The 22023-nt window shown below is 46.4% G+C and overlaps 1 protein-coding gene across 4 annotated transcripts in view; it reads left to right on the top strand.

Moving 5' to 3' along the window:
* The window catches only part of FGF1 (fibroblast growth factor 1), a 102823-nt gene that overhangs the window by 73561 nt on the left and 7239 nt on the right, over positions 1-22023 (top strand). For 3 of the 4 annotated variants that reach the window (XM_027081745.1, XM_027081747.1, XM_027081746.1), the window contains exons 2-3: positions 5720-5922; positions 21174-21277. In XM_027081745.1, the coding sequence (XP_026937546.1) occupies positions 5754-5922; positions 21174-21277 (273 nt within the window). In that variant the 5' untranslated portion in view covers positions 5720-5753. The remainder of the gene's footprint in view (positions 1-5719; positions 5923-21173; positions 21278-22023) is intronic. The other variant, XM_027081748.1, reaches the window with a different exon arrangement.

A 22023-nucleotide genomic window follows, 5' to 3' on the forward strand; every position in this document is an offset into this window, starting at 1 on the left:
TGAGAATGGAGTAGGGAGGGTGATGCTAGGAGACATTAAAGAGGGACAGATGAAAGGGCTTTGTCACCAGTGAGATGGGTGGGAGTGATTTCTACTCTAATCAAAGAATAGTCTCAACAAAATGATTTCTATTTGTGCTGAGTCTTGCCTTATGACCTTGTACATGGTCAATTTCCGTAAATGCTCCATGTGTCCTTGGGAAGAACGGTGTTGACTAATTGTGGGGTGCAGGGTTCTCTTACATGGTTCATTCCGTTAAACACGTTAATTGTGTATTTCGATCTTCCACATCCTTAATATTTTCTTGTCTGTTTGCTCCATCATTTATGACAGAAATGTGTTAAAATTCCCCACTGTCATTGTGAATTGGTCAACAACTTCTCTTTACGTATTTGTCAATTTTCACTTTATATATTTTGAGGCTATGTCATTAAGTATACACGTTTAGAATTTTTATATCTTTCTGTTGAACTGATCCACTCTCCATTATGCAGTGATCCCTTTTATTCCTGATCATTCTTTTTGTCTTAGACCTACTTTATATGATATTAATATTGCCATACCAACTTTTAGTTTTTTGTTAACATCTGGTGTCTAGTTTTGTGTGTGTGTGTGTGTGTGTGTGTCTGTTTTTCATTCTTTTGCTTTTAACCTTTCTGTGTCCTCATGTTTTAAATGTGTCTCTTGTAGTCAGAGTGTAGATGGATTTTTTAAAAATCCAGTAGCTAGTAAATTTAGCCCATTTACATTTATTGTGATTATAAATGTATTTGAATTTACTTCTGCCACGTAATTATGAGCAATTTTTAAAAACATGTCTATTATTTTTCTCTTTTTTCTAGATTCCTTTGGATAAGTACAATTTTATTTATTTCACCTGTTTTCCCTTATCCCTACCAGTTGCTGACTGGAATTAATGCATTTTATTTCTTTTCTTTTAGTAGTTACCCTTAACGTTTAAACATGCATACTTGACTTATCAAATTCTAAGGTTAATTAATATCTCTAAGGCAGAGTTAAGGCTTTTGGGTGATTCCATTCAAAGATACAGGATCAAGGACTTAGGGCACATTTGAGACCAAAGGTGAGATCTGTTTTACATATGCTGGGTTTGAGGACACATACCCAATTATTACCTTAACGGATGCCTACACATCTACCTTCAGTGGCTTAATATACTTTGCAAAATATCCTCCTTCATGGGTATTCTGCATTGCTTAAGCAGTGACAGGAGTTAAAAACAAAATTAAAAAAATAAACATCACTGTTTGCCTTCCTTTGATTCTTAGAACCACGTCTTCCCTTCTGACCTAGTCACCAGGGCCAAACTGAACACTAACGTGTCCTAGAAACAGCAAGCTTCACAAACATTCCTTCGATAACTGTCGATAAGCTGAGAACTGAGTCTGAAACAGTGACCTGGATTCTCTCTTACATAATGATGGCTTACCTTTGCCTCCTCCATCTTCTCTACTATGTTTGTGGCTTAAATGACGAGGAAGGAGGGGCTTAGCTAATTTCTGCCACATATGAGAGGGAAGGAAAAACTCCATTTCCATACCAACTGAAAAAATTATTTTAAATTAAGCATTCAATCACAGCTGACCTAGAGCACATCAGGATTCAACTAGTTCAACAAAACCACTTACTTGTATCTCCTAGAGGTCAGGTCACAGTTGTAAACTTTCCAAGTAGTGTTATGAATACTGTGCCCAGTTAACCCTTCAGACAACTCTGAGGTAGGCAGGGTGGGGATGATTAGAGGAAACATCTCGGAAGGAACAAATGACTTGCCCAGGCTCCCAGAGCCAATCTGTGTGCAGCTGGGGCTGTACAGTGTTGCTCACTCTCCCTCACTGAAAAGTGACTCTTGTATTCCTGCGTGAGAGCGTACACTTAACATCCTGTCCATGTGTCAGAGTTCAGGATCTCTTCCAGAGGCTACAGCTAACAAAATATATCAGGCTTAACATGGACGGTCCAATAGGCCTGGTGTTCCCCTCACTTTAGTGTCACTGGTGAGTCCAGAAAAATCTCCCCAGGGCCCCAAATCTCAGAGGGCAGGGCTTAGCACACCACGATGACATGGAGTCCATTGGGCTTGGTCTTTTCCATCTCCCAACACACACACAGATAACCCCTTCCCCCGACAGCCAACAAAAAGATAATACTAACCACAAGCAGGGCTTATACATTATGCTCAATGCCTGATTTCACACAGTTCATTTGTTAGAGCAATTTGTGAAAATCCCCAAGGGCCTGGTAAGGCTGCTGCCTAATGGTTTTACCGCGTCATATACTTCCTTCATTCCTATCCTTTAATTAACAATACTAGATTGGCAGGGAACTCTGGACCAACCACTGCTAAAAATATAGGTAAATTGTAAATAAAGCAAAACGGGGGGAGGGGAATTCTGTGCCTCTGCAGTTCCCTCCACCAACAAAAAGAGGTTTCATTTTTTTGTATGTTTTGGCCGATTCGTAATCCCACTGATACAGTCTATCGAATTCACATTGACACAAGGCTTGTTTTCAGGCATCAGCAAGTCACCTTCAGGTTTCAGGTACGGATCTGAACTTAAGGGCGACGGGAGAAATCTGAAGTCAGTGCAGCCACACCATCACTGTCCCTCTTACTGGGGGGAGCAGGTAGAGATCAGAGGCATGGGCTTGTATAACCCCAGGCTGCAATACAATCAAGGGGGAGGGGATGCCCGCCGGCCTCTGACAGAAGGCCTTTAGCTTCGTGGTTTACACACACATGAATGTGAGCATCAGTATAATTGAACTGATGCCTCCAACCTCGGCCAGTCTTTTGGTGCATCTGTTCCCTGCATCCCAGTGGGATGGAAGAAAGAATGGAAACGGGTAGAGCCAAATCCATACGCAACACGTAGAAACCAACTTAATGGAGACTCCCCACGGGTGCTGGATCTAGAAGGGAGGCTGTCCTCACCACGCAACTACTGCACAACCAGGGCTAATGGGGACCTCCATTTGAGAAAATCCAGGGACGGCAAGAAACAAAATTCTGCCCATCGAAGATGGACAACACAAATGGCTCTTTGTACAGTGAAATGGCCACCACCAGTATATGATTATTTTCTCCTATACCAAATTAAGTACTCAGTAAGTGCTTGAAAACAAACAAAAAAAAACTGATGGAACAAAAAATATGGATTATCTCTTAGCTGTAATTTAAGGAAGAAGGATCATTGTTGTATGCTAATGAGAGGTGATGGGCGAAGATGCCCATGTTTGGAAGCACTAAACTGCTTTACATTGAGGGGATCCAGAATGGAGCGGAGGAGGAAGCGGAGGGAGAGGAAGATTGAAAGGCTGGGATGGAAAAGGACTGAGTACAGAGACAATGAGAGAGAGTGTGAGAGACAGAGGTGGGCACAGAGACTCAGAGGCTTGTGGATAAAGAGAGGGTTTTGGAAGAGAGAGTGAGGATTTGGGAAGGAAATGCAAAGTGCTGTGCAAGGTGAACTCTGCAGTCTGCCCTATGAAACTGATGTATATGAAATTAATTTTCCATATGTTATTGGACTACGTGAAAAGGGCCGGACAGAGCTTCACCATATGTGAAGGGGATATTTGGAGTGGTCTGACTTTAAAGATAGTTTATATGGTGTATGCAAAACTCTCTTTGGGGGTCCTTGGAGGGACTTCAAACCACAGCCCTTGTGGCTGTAGACTGGGAGAGATGTACTAGACACATTAAAATGCCTAGAGCAGAAGAAACACATGGAGGCTTCCAACATGAGCCCTAATTCCAAAGTCACCGGGACAAATCACCCAGATTGCTCCCTTGATTTCTGATGGAATTACCTTCTATGCGAGCAGCTCCGTGAGGCCGCTCCAGGGATGCATGGATGGGAGTGTGAGAAATGCAGGAGGCTGGCTGGCCTTCCGTCAAGCTCACAGGGCTCCTAACACCTGGTGACTTGGGTTCTCTGGGAAATGAAGAGATGCATGGGGGCAAAAGCAGAGGCTGTGGGTGGTGACAGCCAATACCTGGGTCACAGATGAGTAACTTAAAGAATGATCAGGTCGTGGGGGCAGATGTATGTGCCAGGCAATGGGTAAAATGCCCGCTTCTAATACTACTACTGCGGTCCCAGTAAAGTCACTTCCCCTTGTCATGGCTATTAAAGGCAAGTTAGGGCTTTCTTTCAACAGACCCCTTTTGAGGCTCACTTCCTAGCTGTTGACCTCGGACAGGCCACTGAGCAGCTGTAAGCTTTGGTTTCACTTTATAAAAACATGAGGATAACATTAGCATCTGCCTCAAAGAATTATGGTGAGGAGGACAGGAGTTAACTTGCAGCCCACAATATGTTAATGATGATCATTATTATGATAAGGCCACTTGATAATCAACGTGTACAATGAGCACCTACTCGCTCTTGTAAGATGAAGTTCTCATGTTGGTTTCCAAGTCTCCTCTTCACCTCTTTCTTGTACCGTCCTTGTAGTCAGCACCAATTCATTCTCCTAAATGGTGGGGTAAGTAGATATTTTAAAATACTAATGTTTATTGGCTTTGCTTTTTAGTCCTCAGCGGTGTCACGGATGCATTTTCACACTAAAAATATAAATTTGTATATAGTGGGTATATACAACATTAGAGGATGATAATAGGCAGTATGGTGGTTTCTGTGTCAACAGTAAGTATGTCTCATTAGAAAATAATTAGGAGGAAGATGGCCTTAGTCCTAGGAACAGACTACCGTCTTCCCTGTGTGATCTGACGATATACAGGAAGCTGTGGACCCAGGCAATTGCTAGCAGAACCTTCAAAATGCTCCACCCCATAAAATGTCCTTTGGCAGTGACTGCCATTTAACAAACCCCACTGATGGGGGCTTCCCGGGTGGCGCAGTGGTTGAGAGTTCTCCTGCCGATGCAGGGGACACAGGTTCGTGCCCCGGTGCGGGAGGATCCCACATGCCGCGGAGCGGCTGGGTCCGTGAGCCATGGCCGCTGAGCCTGCGCGTCCGGAGCCTGTGCTCCGCAACGGGAGAGGCCACAGCAGTGAGAGGCCTGCGTACCGCAAAAAAAAAAACAAACAAACACAACACCTCCACGTGCCTTCTTCTCCAGCTCTGGTTCTGTTCCCACCAGTAAACCCAGAACTGTCCTTTACAAATTAACTGTTGGCTGCCTCGGAAATGCCCCTCACCGCCACCTACCCCGCCCCCGCCTTCCCCATGGGTCTCCCATGCCCAAGCTCCCGGGGCTATCTCCATACAAGGGCCTCAGCACCTGGCCAAAACAGTGGGAGGGTGGAGGGCACAACCTCAGTGCTGGCCTCTCGGCATTTGCGGGTTTCAGCCAGACCCTGAGTGTTATTTTAGTGCAACTTCGGCGTTTAATTTGAGGATGTGTGTGGATCAGAAGGAGGAACCAAAACATTATTTTTTTTCCTCTCCGCCAAATGATCAAATTTGATGTTCTAAAAAACACACAGCCTGGTCCAGAGCTGTGTCCAATTGGGAAGTGCGACATGCCTGAAAATCCCTCCCCTACCAGGGACCATCCTTCCTTAACCACTGGCCACAGCACAGGCCTGTTTACTGTGGACAGCACCTGGGCAGTCTGTGGTTACCACCCGCCCAGGAGCCTGTGCCCTGAGGCTCTCCTTCCCTTCTTGAAAGTGCACGCTGCACCTTCGCTGGAAGAACGTTCTACAGGGTTGTTTAATTTCTTACAGCCTTGAAAGCGCCATAACCAGGAGCTGCTCAGCCATGGCTGAAGGGGAAATCACAACCTTCACAGCCCTGACCGAGAAGTTTAATCTGCCTCCAGGGAATTACAAGAAGCCCAAACTCCTCTACTGTAGCAACGGGGGCCACTTCCTGAGGATCCTTCCAGATGGCACAGTGGATGGGACAAGGGACAGGAGTGACCAGCACAGTAAGCACCCATCTCACCTTTCTGGTGCCTTCCTTAGTCAAGGACGGAAGAAGGGAGGATAGCTAAAGAAGGGCTGTACCCTCTTCCCCAAGGCTCTATTCAGGCATGACACCCTCAGAGGCAGGGGGAACAAGGTGTAAAGGGTCTACGTGTGGAAAAGGGGGAGTTGTGAAGGCTACAGCCTGCCTAAAGAGGTCCTATTTCAAGAGTTTAAGAGGACTCTCTGTTGACCTAACACAACTGCTGTGAGATCAGACTGGCTACCAATGTTCAGTTGTTCCAGATTTCTGTAACTAGCGAGAGGTCTGGTCCCCAGGGCCCTGCTCGCTCCATGACAGGAAGGGCCACAAGGGGCAGGGTTGGCAAACCGCCCCCCCCCCCAAAGACATGGGCTCAATTTCAAGTTAACTGACTCTCCAGGTTATCTTCCTACTGGGCTTGATTTGTGAAATCCTAGTTCATAATCGTAGTCTTACACATCATAAGTTGTGCTTGCTCTCACATCTGCATATTGTGCAGATGTGTTTGGGGTAACCGGGAGGAGTGAAGTCATTCTCCAGACCTTATAGAAACCAAAGGGCAAGAGCGATTCCAGCCAAAGGCCGACTATCTCTTCCGGGCTTTCCTGCCAGCCCAGCTCCCAGATGGTGTTGATAAATGGAGGTATGACCTTGGAGAAAAGAATCTCCTCGACTATCTAAGAAACAAAATCTCTTCGTTGTGCTTTAGTACTTCCGGCGGTGGTGTGTATGTTTGATGTTAGGTGTCTGGGTCCTACTGTGATGTGCTCAGGGATTCCCTGAGCACCACCAAGGCTTTAGATGTTGGAGAGGAGCCAGAAGTCAGATCTGGTCCCTGATAGGAGGGTCTGTAGGGTCAGACGTGTCACGCACCAAGAGAAGGAACGTGTGGATGAAATCAGCAGACACAGAATAGCACGGGTGGAAATTAAGGTTGCTGCAGGATGGCTTTAAAATGAAATGCAGAACACTGGCTTTGATGTGATGGTTTCTATATCAGGTAGTCTTTCTTATTCACACGATATGCACCAAAGGTTGCAGGCACTAAGCACTAACGGTCACCCCAGTGGCGCTCACTCTCCATCCTCAGATGCACAGGTGGTGGGGACGGAAGCCAGCGCTTACCAAACCAGGCGGCACTGTCCTGTCCTTCCCGCCCACCAAGCAGACCCTTGAGATGAGAAGCAGGAAGACTGAGGTTGGGGCTGGACGCTGCAGGGTTAGAATTTTTTAGCTTGGTTTAGATGGCTTGTCTTCAGATGGGCCTGTTGAATGCCTTATACCCGATGCAAAACAGGTACCAGAGTGAAGCAAAAAAAAAGACTGCTGAGTAGGTCAAACACCTACAGAAGCAATGTTTACTGCAAATAAATGGACTCAGACTGCAGTCTGTTGTGTTGTGTCAGACAAGCTACACAATTCATGTGATCTGCCTCATACAACACAAAGGGAACAAGTTGTAATTTCTCAAAGGTTTTAAACGTTTCTAATAAGTCTTAGCTTTCCGAACCAACGGGAATGCTCTCTGGTCCTTAGAGTCCCAGGAGAAAAAACAACCTTGGTGATGTGTTCCACGGCGTTAAGCTGGCTCTTCTGGGAAACCTTAAATTCTGGGGTAACAAGAAGCTACAATTACAATTCCAAGTACTGGAATTTCTGTACAAATGGTAGATGACTTCACTGTTAACATTATAGACTGCACTCTGGGTACGGAACTTTGGGACAACTTCTGCATAGCGCTGCGAATTCAGCTGCCCGACCTCAGATGTCAGGAGCCCTGGAGGGCAGCATACGGTAGCGTAGGAGTGTGTGTGAGGAGGTCTGCACACAAGTGATGCTGGATTAATTACTTTCCAAGTGAACTTGGGCTAGTTACTTAACCATTTTGGCCTCACTTTTCTCACGTATTAAATAAGAATGATATTACTTGCCTCACAGGCTCCTTGGGAGGGTTCCGTGAGATAACGCAGTGAAAGTTCTTGACACAGTCCCCTGACGCAGAGCCACAACTCAGCACGTGTGGCTATTCTTGCCACCACTGTCACCACCACCACCACCAAGACTTCCATGTATTCAACGCGGCACATGGAGATACAGTACAACGCTTGAGGACCTTGCCTAGTCTCTTCTCTTCAATAACACTGCCCTCCAGGAAGGCCAAGGGTCTAGATTCAGGTTTTGATTCAAGGCCTCTCTGGCAACATTCAGAGTCGTTGCGTTGGCCTATTTACTTAGTGTAGAACTAAGAACAAGGGACAAGGAGGGCAGAAGTCAAAGTCGGGTGAGTGAGCAGAAATACATCCCCGTACCTGTCAGTGCCAGGAGAGCTGGATCATCCACATGGCCCCTGCAGAGTCAGGGGCCCTAGATTTAGAGACAGAAACCTTGAGTTCATATTCCTATGCTTCCACTTTCTAACTGAAGCAGCACTAGACAATTACCATTCTCTCCATTTTGCATAAAGTGCTGCCAAAGCAGCTTCCCATCCCCCAGCCCCAAGACCCTTCCAATCGTTCTCTCTTGTCTAGCAATGTAAAAGTCTCCAGGGTTCCCAGCTATCTCATCTTGGAGGAAAATACTGAGGCTCAGTTTCCTCACCTGTGCAACGGGAAGAGCAGCACTGCCTTGTGTACCTGACAAAGCTGAAAACTCTTATGTGAGATCCTGCAGCCAAGAGGACTCCCTTCCTACCAGGGATGCGCCCTGTAAATGGGGTTCTGTTGCCCTCTTCTGCCCAGTGACGGTACTGCCACAAGCCTTTTGAATTTCAAGTTTCTTCAGAAACAGAATCAACCTGGGCAGGCATGGAGTGGATGATCCCTGAGTGGTTGGCACAGCCTGGCGATGGAATGGTTTCTATTCTTTGATCATTAGTTTGAGCATGACTGGAGGCCATGGTGACAAGTAGAGAGCTGTACTCTAAGACTTCCTTCAGGAAGAATATTTCTAAAAGCCAATCAAATATTTAGGGAAATCTACATAAATCATGCAAGGTAGAACTGTACTCCTTCCAGCTCTACAAGGCAAAAACACAAAAAAACAAAAAACCTACGTTCACAGGTCTTCCTTTTTTTAAATTTTTTTTAACATCTTTATTGGTGTATAACTGCTTTACAATGGTGTGTTAGCTTCTGCTTTATAACAAAGTGAATCAGCTATACATATACATACATCCCCATATCACCTCCCTCTTGCGTCTCCCTCCCACCCTGCCTATCCCACCCCTCCAGGCGGTCACAAAGCACCGAGCTGATCTCCCTGTGCCATGCGGCTGCTCCCCACTAGCTATTTATTTTACATTTGGTAGTGTATGTATGTCCATGCCACTCTCTCACTTTGTCCCAGCTTCCCCCTCCCCGTGTCCTCAAGCCCATTCTCTATGTCTGCATCTTTATTCCTGTCCTGCCCCTAGGTTCTTCAGAACCTTTTTTTTTTTTTAGATTCCATATATATGTGTTAGCATACAGTATTTGTTTTTCTCTTCCTGACTTACTTCACTGTGTATGACAGACTCTAGGTCCATTCACCTCACTACAAATAACTCAGTTTCATTTCTTTTTAGGGCTGAGTAATATTCCACTGTATATATGTGCCACATCTTTATCCATTCATCTGTCGATGGACACTTAGGTTGCTTCCATGTCCTGGCTATTGTAAATAGAGCTGCAATGAACATTGTGGTACATGACTCTTTTTGAACTATGGTTTTCTCAGGGTATATGCCCAGTAGTGGGATTGCTGGGTCGTATGGTAGTTCTATTTTTAGTTTTTTAAGGAACCTCCATACTGTTCTCCATAGTGGCTGTATCAATTTACATTCCCACCAACAGTGCAAGAGGGTTCCCTTTTCTCCACACCCTCTCCAGCATTTATTGTTTGTAGACTTTTTGATGATGGCCATTCTGACCGATGTGAGGTGATACCTCATTGTAGTTTTGATTTGCATTTCTTTAATGATTAGTGATGTTGAGCGTCCTTTCATATGTTTGTTGGCAATCTGTATATCTTCTTTGGAGAAATGTCTATTTAGGTCTTCTGCCCATTTTTGGATTGGGTTGTTTGTTTTTTTGATATTGAGCTGCATGAGCTGCTTGTATATTTTGGAGATTAATCCTTTGTCAGTTGCTTCATTTGCAAATATTTTTTCCCATTCTGAGGGTTGTCTTTTTCATCTTGCTTATGGTTTCCTTTGCTGTGCAAAAGCTTTTAAGTTTCATTATGTCCCATTTATTTATTTTTGTTATTTCCATTTCTCTAGCAGGCGGGTCAAAAAGGATCTTGCTGTGATTTATGTCATAGAGTGTTCTGCCTATGTTTTCCTCTAAGAGTTTGATAGTGTCTGGCCTTACATTTAGGTCTTTAATCCATTTTGAGTTTATTTTTGTGTATGGTGTTAGGGAGTACTCTAATTTCCTTCTTTTACATGTAGCTGTCCAGTTTTCCCAGTACCACTTACTGAAGAGGCTGTCTTTTCCCCATTTGTATACTTTTGCCTTCTTTATCAAGATAAGGTGACCATATGTGCATGGGTTTATATCTAGGCTTTCTATCTTGTTCCATTGATCTATATTTCTGTTTTTGTGCCAGTACCATACTGTCTTGATTACTGTAGCTTTGTAGTATAGTCTGAAGTCCAGGAGCCTGACTCCTTCAGCTCCGTTTTTCTTTCCCAAGATTGCTTTGGCTATTCGGGATCTTTTGTTATTCCATACAAATTGTGCAGTTTTTTGTTTTAGTTCTGTGAAAAATGCCACTGGTAGTTTGATAGGGAATGCAGTGAATCTGTGGATTGCTTTGGCTAGTATAGTCATTTTCACAATGTTGATTCTTCCAATTCAAGAACATGGTATATCTCTCCATCTGTCTGTATCATCTTTAATTTCTTTCATCAGTGTCTTATAGTTTTCTGCATACAGGTCTTTGGTCTCCTTACGTAGGTCTATTCCTAGGTATTTTACTCTTTTTGTTGCAAGGGTAAATGGGAGTGTTTCCTTAATTTCTCTTTCAGACTTTTCATCGTTCGTGTATAGGAATGCAACAGATTTCTGTGCATTAATTTTGTATCCTGCTACTCTACCAAATTCATTGATTAGCTCTAGTAGTTTTCTGGTAGCATGTTTAGGATTCTCTATGTATAGTATCATGTCACCTGCAAACAGTGACAGTTTTACTTTTTTTTTTTTTTTTTTTGGCTACCTTGGGTCTTCATTGCTGCCTGTGGGCTTTCTCTAGTTGCAGCAAGCAGGGGCTACTCTTCATTGCAGTGCACAGGCTTCTCATTGTGGTGGCTTCTGTTGTTGTGAAGCATGGGCTCTAGGTGCGTAGGCTTCAGTAGTTGTGGCACACGGGATCTAGAGTGCAGGCTCAGTAGCTGTGGTACACGGGCTTAGTTGCTCCATGGCATGTGGGATCTTCCCTGACCAGGGATCGAACCCGTGTCCCCCGCATTGACAGGCGGATTCTTAACCACTGCACCACCAGGGGAAGTCCCAGTTTTACTTCTTCTTTTACGAGTCTGAGGTCTTCTGCCAGCGTTCAGTAGGTGTTCTGTAGGAGTTGTTCCACATGTAGTTGTATTTTTGATGTATTTGTGGGGAGGAAGGTGATCTCCACATCTTACTCCTCCATCATCTTGAAGGTCCTACCCACAGCTTTTCTTTGTCCCCAGCCAGCTGATCTGCCCTGGGCAAGATAGGGAAGTTTTCAAAAATGTGTCCTCTTCCTACCTCCAAGAGAATCAGTTTCCTAGAACCTAACACAAGGCCTTGCTTGGAGTGGTATAAACTACGATGGATGACTATGTATGGGCTGCTGTAATGTAGACCTGAGTCCAAGGTCTCCACTGGTGGGAATTTCTGGCCTGCAGAGAAGATGTTTTTGGTTCATCCCTTTACGATGGCTCAAATCACTGCTGTAGGAAATTAGCAATGCAGACTGTGGACGTTTGTTACTTCGCCATACGAGGAAGGCCAGGCAGGATGACAGAGGAGAGCTGCAGACTGCGAGAAGGGGCATGGGGGGCAGGGTGTGAGAAGCTTCATGCTGACTCCTAGGGCTCGACTTGGGGAGGCTAGTAAATGGTCGTGTCACCAGGAGAGGGAGGCTCCTGGAGGAGGAACAGGGGCAGGGAAAGAGGACCTGCTCCATCTCAGACACAGGGCGTTTGAGGAGCGCCTCGTGGACCAGGCAGCCCTCCTTGGGGTTATCACTTCACATTTACTTGTGCGATTATTTAATGGTTCTCTCCCTCGCTGGGCTCCCTGAGGACGGGGACTTTGTCTCTTACAGCTCAACACTGCAATTTGTGTGTCTAGCACATTGCCTGGCAGCTGGGATCATGCTCAAGAAATATTAACTTGATGAGTTAATGAATTGTGTTGGTGGCAGGTAAATTCAAATTCAACAATATATTCCATAAATATCTATCTAGCACCTGATATATGCCAAGCACTTCACTAGACTCTTTCATTTCCTCTTAGCCACGATCCTGTGAGGTTATTAATTATCATTCAAAACTAACTGCCCTGTGAACTAACCCTGTGAACACAGGGCCTGGCACCAGCCAGCAACTGGGAAACCTGGCACCGACCCACAGCTGCATCTTCCAGGACCCTCTCCATAGCCCACTACCACCCCCGACACCAACAGCACAGCCGTGCATCCCGCACACTGATCAAATAAACCTGCTGAATTCACAGAGTCCACCGTGTAGGTCAGGTGGGTGTAGGTGCAGGGCCCATCACTGCTGTTTACTGGTTTCCTGTCACCTTGGGGAAGCTACTTTTCCTCCACGTGCCTCAGTTTCCTCATTCTAAAAACAAGGATGGCAACAGTACCCACCTTCATAGAAAAGTAGCAATTCTAACTGTGGTAGTTTGTGAAAGTGTTTAAGTGTTTAACATCCTGCCAGGCCCATGATAAGCGCTTGGAACATGGTATTTATCATCATCATCATCATCCTCCTCCTGAAGCTTGCTCGGCCTTCCTTACCCAACCATATGATCTTGGGAGTCTGTTGAGATAAGCCAGATGCTACACTAGCTCCCTCCATCTCAGCGTCTCCGAGACTGTCCAGGCTTGGAGCTCTGAAGGCCTGGCATGCAGGTACCTCATGCCCAGGCGCCAGCCCCACAAGCCCTGCCCTGTCTGACCTCTCCGCACGGCAAGCTGTCTTGGGCAAAGCAAGGAGGAGCTCCATGCCCGATTCTGCTCTTCCTGCTAGAGTTCCCTCTCTGCCTAAGGGGGCCGTGACTTATTCCTGGATGGGATTCATCACTGGAACAGCAACTGAAGGATAGGGAGATGCTCACGAGCATCCCAAACCTGCAGCCCCTCCTGCGGCGTGCACCCCCTCGCCTCGCCAGGCACGTAGGAGGTTGCACGGAGAGCGGGATTACCGGCACCACTCACCACACAAATGGAAATGTTCCTGAGCAAAGTGTGTGCCAATCAAATATTTATAAATCAAACCACATCCTAAAGGCAGTAGAGGAGTTCACTGGTCCCAAGAACCCTGCTCTGCAGCCCTTTAGAAAGGGCAGGCTCCTTCCCTGCAGTGAATCCCTCCTGCCCCTAGTTCTGGGGGCAGTCCGGACTCCGGTTCTGCTACCACTTGGCACCTAATGGTGAAGGCACTGTGTTCCCCATAAGCCTGGGCCAAAAGTGAAAACAGCTTTTCAGAGGACCATGGTGGGCAGAGCTGGGCCAGGCTGTCAGGCATCAGAAAGAGGGGCTAGTGTCCAGGCAGGCAGGCACGCTCTCCCCGGCGGGATGCCATGCCGAAGGCCTCCCTCCCTCTCCTCCCCACCGCTCCCTTATCTGCTTATACGGAAGGGGTTTTTCCAGATAAACTTTTAACTATCACACAGTCCATGGACTATATCAAAATTTCCCAAGCACCTTTTTCAGACCCTAAAGGGGAAGCAGACACCTTCACACATTCTAAGAAAAGTTTTTTTCGTGTGTGTGTGTGTGTGTGTGTGTGTGTGTGTGTGTGTGTATGTGTGTGTGTGTGTGCCTATTCTAAACCACTGGAACTTTTTTCTTCCACAAACTCCATTTTATTTCTTCTCCGTCTTTCTCTAATGTTTTACGGCGCCCGGCTTGTGGCTACATTTTAATTATAAATGCCACTGACATAAAACAACCTCACGGAGTTCTGAATGAGGGTGACCTCATGTTGGGTAAACACGGCAAAGGACGGGAAGTCTCCAACCCAGAATAAACCAGGCACGTAATCTCTCTTGGCCTCTCTCTGGAGAGCAGAGGTGGAACGCAGGCCTCTTTTAAAGGCCACGGAGGAACGTGCTGCAGAAGCAGAACCCCCACCTGCAGACGTTCATCCTGCTGAATGCACCGGCTGTAATCTTATCTTTAAAAATTCCTAGGGCAGGACAGGAAGATACTAGGATGGTGCCCAAGGCTCATGTCTCTTGCCACTGGCAGGCTCCTAACTCCTGTTCTTTCTTTCTATCCTTGGAAAGTAAGCGATCATGTGTCTTACTGTGAATCAACTACTATTGATAGCTAATGGAAGGGTCTGAGGAGCAGAAGAGAAAGCCAGAGATACCGGCTTATATTTCCTCAGGAAAAAAAGGAAGAACATCTAGTCGGGGACCAGCATATCCACTCAAAGCTCTGGATTCCTCCTTACGTAGGTTCCCCTAAGTAAAGACGCATGAAGGCATCCAAAGGATGAGGGTCCAAAGGATGAAGCAGGAGCAGGGTCTGCAATGGCGATTTGGTACATTTCAGTTATTTGACATTTACTTTTGCTACATCAGCTATTTCCAAACCAGCACACCCTAAGGCATTCCTAGAAAAGGAGCAGGATTGCATTCCACTGGGGACACTATGGTTACGAATCCACCAGGCAAACGCCTCCAGCCTTCCTGCAGTGCTTTATAAATTTGAATTTCTCTAAGAAACTTGTATCTATCACTAGAGTACCTTTATAAAAACTGCTTTCCGGGCTTCCCTGGTGGCGCAGTGGTTGAGAGTCCGCCTGCCGATGCAGGGGACGCGGGTTCGTGCCCCGGTCCGGGAAGATCCCACATGCTGCGGAGCGGCTGGGCCCGTGAGCCACGGCCGCTGAACCTGCGCGTCCGGAGCCTGTGCTCCGCAACGGGAGAGGCCACAACAGTGAGCGGCCCGTGTACCGAAAAAAAAAAAAAAAAAACTGCTTTCCATTTCTTCTGCTAAGTCAAAAGTCGCTGTCCGCATTTCAGAACTAGGGAACACTGAGTTCCCATAGAGCTAAATGTTTTGTCTCGTTTTTCAAAAAGTACTCGTTCCTTCATCCTTGGGATGCTACAGAGCCATTGACCTTCCCGCTCATAGAGAGCAAGTCCTAAATTCCCCGTATGGGAGGGAAGAGATGCTCCTGCTCTGTGCGCTGGGTGCTAACCTGGTGGAAGGTGCTGGAAGAAGAAAATGAACAGAGCAGGTGTGGCTTTAGTGGCCCTTCACCAGCTTTCCTGGTTCCCTGTCTGCCCTTAAGAAGACGCACCTTTTGCAGATACCTATGTTCAGGTCTACATGGTACCTGAGGTCAAGCCTGCACTGGGTCATAGAGCACCGCAGGGGTCAGCAGCAGCAAGAAACTGAGTGTCTGCCCACCAACCAAGAACCAGGCTTTACACATCAACTACCCACCCCCCACCCCCCAAAAGTACGAAAACATCAGCAGCCCCATCACCCAAAGTGAACCACGGTTGTCACCTGGCTGTTCTTACCTCAGAACTGTGTCTTCAAAGAAATGAAGAGTTAGGATGAAGGGAAAGTTCCTTCCACTCCCCTCCCCAGCCTCAATCCTTCTCATCCTCCCCAGAGCAGTCACTGCTATGCATTTGGTCTGAATCGAGCGCACATTTGTATCTTTTACTCCCTATCTATTCATGAGCTATGCGCATTGTTTTATGTTTTTTACAAAAATTTCGTCAAGGATTTATCATAAATAGTCTTTTGCAATTTGCTTTCTTTCACTGCACATTATTTTCTGCTTTTCTTTGAAAGGGAAAACAATGAGAGAGAGAGAGAAAAAAGAGAGTTTTTGTTGTAGTTGCACTTTTGTTTGCTTTTAGCTCAAAAACAAGTGGGGTGTTTGCTACGGTGCTGCTTGATCACTCTGGGTCGTCTGTACCCCTAACTGGGTGTCAGCCCCTGAAGGCAGGGACCTTGCCGGCACTGAGCACAGTGCCCAGCACACGATGGCCGGTGCATGAAAACGTGGTGACTGGGTGGCTTTCCCTGAGCCCCCTGCTTGCTCCAGGAGGGAGGAGCTGCTGCTTCCACCCAGGCTGTTGGCCAGGCCCTCCCTCTCTTTCTGAGCCCCCCTCTCTCACTCGCTCTCCTTCCCACCTCCGAGCAGCAGCCGCGGGAGGATGTAGGTTTGGAAAACTGGAATGAAGTCACACTAGGGAGTTGGACACCTAGTCAGTTACACGAGCAACGCGCTGGGTGTTACTCCTTCCTGCCAGCTCTGCTAGCAGAAGGATATATGCTTAAGAAACTCAGCCAGAAAGAAATCCAGTGAAAATGAGCTATGAAACTTGGACATCCTGGAGAAATAATATTTACAGAGGAAACTCTTGAGACGAACTCTCAACAGTACCACAGCCCTGGTGTTGGGGCTCAGGGCCGAGGACTGAGTCCTGTGCCAGGCAGCTCTGCTTCATGTTTACCTCCATGGGGCGTTTACACAGCCAAGACGGGACTCCTCAGACAGCAAAGTCAACCCTACTTAGCCCCACAGAGAGACAAACGGGCACTATTTAAGGCATAGGACAGAAATGGACTAGAGAATGAACAGCTTTAAAAAAAACCTCTTCCTTGGTGATAATGATGTGTCAGTGTAGGTTCATCAGTTACAACAACTGTATCACTCTGGTGGGGGATGATGGTAATGCAGGGGAGAAGGCGTATGGTAAATTTCTACACCTGCCCCTTATTTTTGCTGTGAATCCAAAACTGCTCTACAAAATGACGTCCGTTTAAGAAGATTTTCCTGGATTACCCAAAAGGACTTGCCCTTTAGGACTCTCGTTGCACCTATAATGCGTCTGACTAAATACCTACTTATATGGATGGTAGGTGGAAAGAAAGTCCCAGGCAACTAACATCACTCAATCCTACGGCTATGACATGGGATCCTGGATGGTCATCTGCCATCTGGTACATGTCTGACCTTGAACACAAGGGGGACCAAGGAGGGAAGTGAATATGGCTTGATTTGGACCAATCTCCCTGATAACTGGAGCTCAAGGTATTGTATGAAAGACAGGAAAAAGTAGGATACCTGAAATAGGTGAGCCTGGGTTCTGGTCATGGTTGTGCCCCTGATTATAAGTATAATGTTTGGTAAAACATGCGCTTACCAAACTTCAGTTTCCTTACCTGTGGGACAGAGCCAGTGCCACCTTCCTCCAGGGCTGCTGTGAAGAGTGATGAGGGCACCTAAACACAGTAAAAATGGCCGTCATCGTACTGGACATTTCCAGGCATCAGATCATTAAACCCCACAATTCCATGAAGCAGATACTATCATTATAGATAAGGAGATAGAGGTAAATACCATGCCCAATCATCACACAGCTAGTACACAGCCAAACCGAAATCTGAATTCATGCAGTTTGCTTCTGGAGTCCAAACTCTTTTGTTTACTCTTTATATCAAGATAGAAACCGGCATGATGCCTGGCACATGGTAGGTAATCAGTAAACGATTATTCCCTTCCTTTGGTCTCTCTTAAAGATACAGGATTATGATGGGAAATTGATACAAAATACATTTGAAAGTTCTCTGAAAACCGTGAAGTCCAATGAAAATACAGAGCATTAAAAAAAATGTATTGAGATAAATTCACATACCTTACAATTCACCCATTTAAAGTATGCAATTCAGTGGTTTTTTTACATTCAGAGATTTGTGCAACCATCTCTATAATCAACTTTCATCACCCCAGAAAGAAACCCTATACCTCTTAACCCAAAAAGAAACCCTATACCTCTTAACCACAGTTTCCCCTTCTCTCTCCAAGCCCCTCCTCAGCCCCTGGCTACCACTAACCTACTTCCTGTCTCTATGGGTTTGCCTACGCTGGACATTTCTTTTAAATGGAATCATACAATATGTGGTCCTTTGTGAGTGGCTTCTTCACTTAGCATGTTTTCAAGGGTCAGCCATGTTGCCACGTGCATCCGTACTTTGTTCCTTTTTACGGCCAAATAATACTCTATTGTATACAGCATTGTTATTAAATGTATTTACATGAGTCCTAGACTGTTAGAGCTGAAAAAACTCTAGAGACTGAATCCAAACCACTCCCATTTTAGTAACAAGGAGACTGTAGCCTGAAGGTTCAACAGCCTAGCCAAGGTCACCCTGCTGGTCAGTGGCAGAGCCCAGCCTTGACCCTTACAAACTCTCCACTTGGCCCCATCCTACTTCACTCCACAAAGCATTACTGGAAACACAATTCAAAACGCGCAGCTTACTGATGATAGGCAAACAGAATCATCTCTGCAACGATCAGCCTAACATCATTCATTCAGCAAATGCATACTGTCTGTACCCGGAGCACAGGGCACTATGGGAGGCACTAGAGACTGAAGGAGGAACAGGATAGCTAAGATTCCTGCCCTTTCTCCCAAGTGTGCAGTCCCCTGGGGAGGTAGAAATTAATGAGTAAAGCCCTAAACGATAAAAATAAGTGCACACTGTACAAAATGCCATGAAGGAAACAAACAGGGACCGAGAAAGACAATGATGCAGGGACTAGGGTGGCAGGGGTCCTGGCTGAAAGGACTTGCTGTGCAGAGTGTGGAGGGGCACTTGGGTGGGGAAGGCCTCTCTGAGGAGGGAGTTTTAGGCGGAGGCCGGAAGGAAAAGGACCATCTTTGTGAATATTAGGGGAGAGGAGATACCAGCCAGAGGGCAGAGCGTGTGCCAAGAGCCTTAGGCAGGAGGGAGCTCGGGGTGGGGCAATGACTCAGGGAGCAAGTGGTGTGACCCGAGGCTGGAGAGGGGAGGCCTCTGGTCTGTGCTCTCATGCCTACCTCTCAGAGCTAAGCAGAGTTAGGAAGACCGGTGGGAAAGGAGATCGTGGCTTCCGCTTTCCTTCCTGTGAATTAAATAAACGCCACTTGCCAGAGGAGGCCCTGAGTTTCTGTGGCTAAGACTTCCAAGGACAAGAGAACTGCATCTTCAATAAGGGTGATGTAACTATGTATCACCCTTAGGATGAATCATAAGATAAGGAAAAAAGAGGGAAATGAGAAAATACAGACATATTAATAAGGAAGTGGTGAAATGATTATGGTACAGCCACATAATGGAACACAATTCAACTGGCAAAAAGAAGGTAACTACTGAAGTGGAAAGATTTCCAGTCAGTTGTTAAGCGAAAAACACAAGGTGTAGAACTGTATGGTATTTCACCATTTGCTTAGGAGAAAAAAAAAAAAAAAAAAAAAAGGCAGGAGGGATAACATCTCTCTAGAAGGATATATTCCAAATATGTCTCAGGGGGCTTCCCTGGTGGCGCAGTGGTTGAGAGTCCGCCTGCCGATGCAGGGGACACGGGTTTGTGCCCTGGTCCGGGAAGATCCCACATGCCGCGGAGCGGCTGGGCCCGTGAGCCATGGCCGCTGAGCCTGCGCGTCCGGAGCCTGTGCTCCGCAACGGGAGAGGCCACAACAGTGAGAGGCCCGCGTACCGCAAAAAAAAAAAAAAAAAAAATTCTCAGAGGAGTTTACTTGTTTGTCTCTGTCTCCCCAGGAGAACATGCCCCAGAGGAAGGGCAAGGATCCTGCCTGTCCTGTAGCCCCATCAGTTGGGAGTGGGAGGCTGGAAGGACTGAGAGAAGACATTCACCATCTCCTCTTCTATGTTTCCAAGTCTGAAACATGGGAATATATTTCTAAGAAATTAAGTGAAAACAAGGGGTCTAGAGGTGCCAACCGAAACCCTGTATTCCTTCTAGCACCCCTTGCGCCTCAAACTTTGACAAAGTCAACCCTTAGAGGGGTCAGCTGACTCCAAGAGAACTGCTGGGTGCTCACTGGTCCCCCGTCTAGATTTCACTCCTTATCATAACAATGGCTATGACCAAAGAAATTTTCCAGAAGAATCCAGAATTCATTTCAATTCCCAAATGGGAACCATCAAATCACCTCTCTCCAGAGTCACTCTGGGGAGGATGAACAAATGAATAATTATCAAGTGGGACTCCAGTGAGGTATCCAGCAGTGAGCAAGGCACCATGGGAGTATCAGTCAGTATAAATGGAAAGAAGGCAACTCAGGGTATCTCAGTCCTCGCCCTCAACTTCAAGGTCTCTCAACCTCGGCACTATTGACTTTTTGAGCTGAAGAATTCCTTGATGAGAAGGGCTTGCCTGGGCGCTGTAAGATATTTATTTAGCACCATCCCTGGCTTCTACTCACTAGATGCCAGTAGCACCATCCCACCCCAGCTGGGAAAACCAAAAATGTCTCCAGACATGGCTAACTGTCCCCTCTAGAACAAAATCATCCCCAGGTAAGAAGCACCATTCCCATCCCAGGTGGCTGCTTCATTCTCCCTTTCAAATGCCAGGGTTTCCCCTCTGCCTGTATCCCAGTGGGGTTGCCACAGAGGTTGGGGGTTGACTGAACTTCATTGTGGGTGAGTTACCTGAGTTTCTTATGTGCCAAGCAATCTAACTTCCTGGGAACCTCTTCTATCTGGGAAAATAACACTATCAGATTTTGAAAAATAACCATCTGTCCACGAGAAGCTCCCCCACCAGGAAGGCCCGGGCCATAAAAAGGTACCCCTGCCAAAGCAGGTTGATAACGGAAACTGAACACCCTCAGGCTGGCCGGTTGCCGACTCTATGATCCCCCCAAGATCACTGGGATGATGGAGCCAGGGAAGTGAATGCTGTTTCCTCCTGTGACAGTGCCCCGTAAAGTGCAGGTGGGGTCACGTTGTAACGAACAAGGCAGATGGGTGGGCGAGCCCGCCATCATCTCTCCTTCCCTCGAGAACATGATTCCCAATGGACAGCTTTCTTTGGAGGGCAAAGAAAAAGGAACTGTATTTCTATGTTTTGATTAATTTGAGGCTCATCCTTGAGGGCTCTGTGAGATGAATGAGCAGGATTTTCCGTGGCTAACTGTCTTGGCCGCCAGGCCCTATCGGCAAAAGCTTAGTGTTTATTTACTTTTGCTCATGTTATTTTTATTTCAGTTCAGCTGCAGCTCAGTGCGGAAAGCGTGGGGGAGGTGTATATAAAGAGTACGGAGACTGGCCAGTACTTGGCCATGGACACCGACGGGCTTTTGTACGGCTCAGTAAGTATGAGGCTGACATGCTTCCAGACTCGGCCAAGGTTTGAGGTTTCCAGAAATCTTGTTACATGGAGTGATGCAAACTATAAAGCGTCAATTAGTCTCTGTTTGTTATTTTTTCCAGCAGGATTCCCACCCTCCACCCTGCCTTATTTTAGGCACAAACATAAAAGAGTTTCTTGCGGGATTCTCTCAAAATACTCCAACGTATTATCACATAGACAAAGAGAAAAAACATTGATTGAAATTTTAGTAACTCATCCAATCACTCGCTCCAGAATACCCAATCCCACTTCATTATTTCATTCCAAAAATGTTTCTTGAGCATCTACTATGGGCTATGTAGGTGTGTCTCTTAAGGCTTTTTACAAAAATTGCAGAGCCCAGACTCTAGCAGTTGATATTTCATGCATAAAACTTTGAAAATAGCCCTTTTATTCTGGAAGCGTCACCTAAAAGGATAAAAAGTTTAATAACTTGGGCTTCCCTGGTGGCGCAGTGGTTGGGAGTCCGCCTGCCGACGCAGGGGACACGGGTTCGTGCCCCGGTCCGGGAGGATCCCACATGCCGCGGAGCGGCTGGGCCCGTGAGCCATGGCCGCTGGGCCTGCACATCCGGAGCCTGTGCTCCGCAACGGGAGAGGCCACAACAGTGAGAGGCCCGCGTACCGCAAAAAAAAAAAAGAAAACAAAAGTTTAATAACTTAATTCAACAAACATTGAGCAAACGCCTCCTGTTGTCCAAGTACA

Source organism: Aethalodelphis obliquidens, unplaced genomic scaffold (assembly GCF_003676395.1).
Source record: "Aethalodelphis obliquidens isolate GAN/ISIS:26980383/991018 unplaced genomic scaffold, ASM367639v1 scaffold45, whole genome shotgun sequence".
In the NCBI taxonomy this organism is placed as follows: Eukaryota; Metazoa; Chordata; class Mammalia; order Artiodactyla; family Delphinidae; genus Aethalodelphis; species Aethalodelphis obliquidens.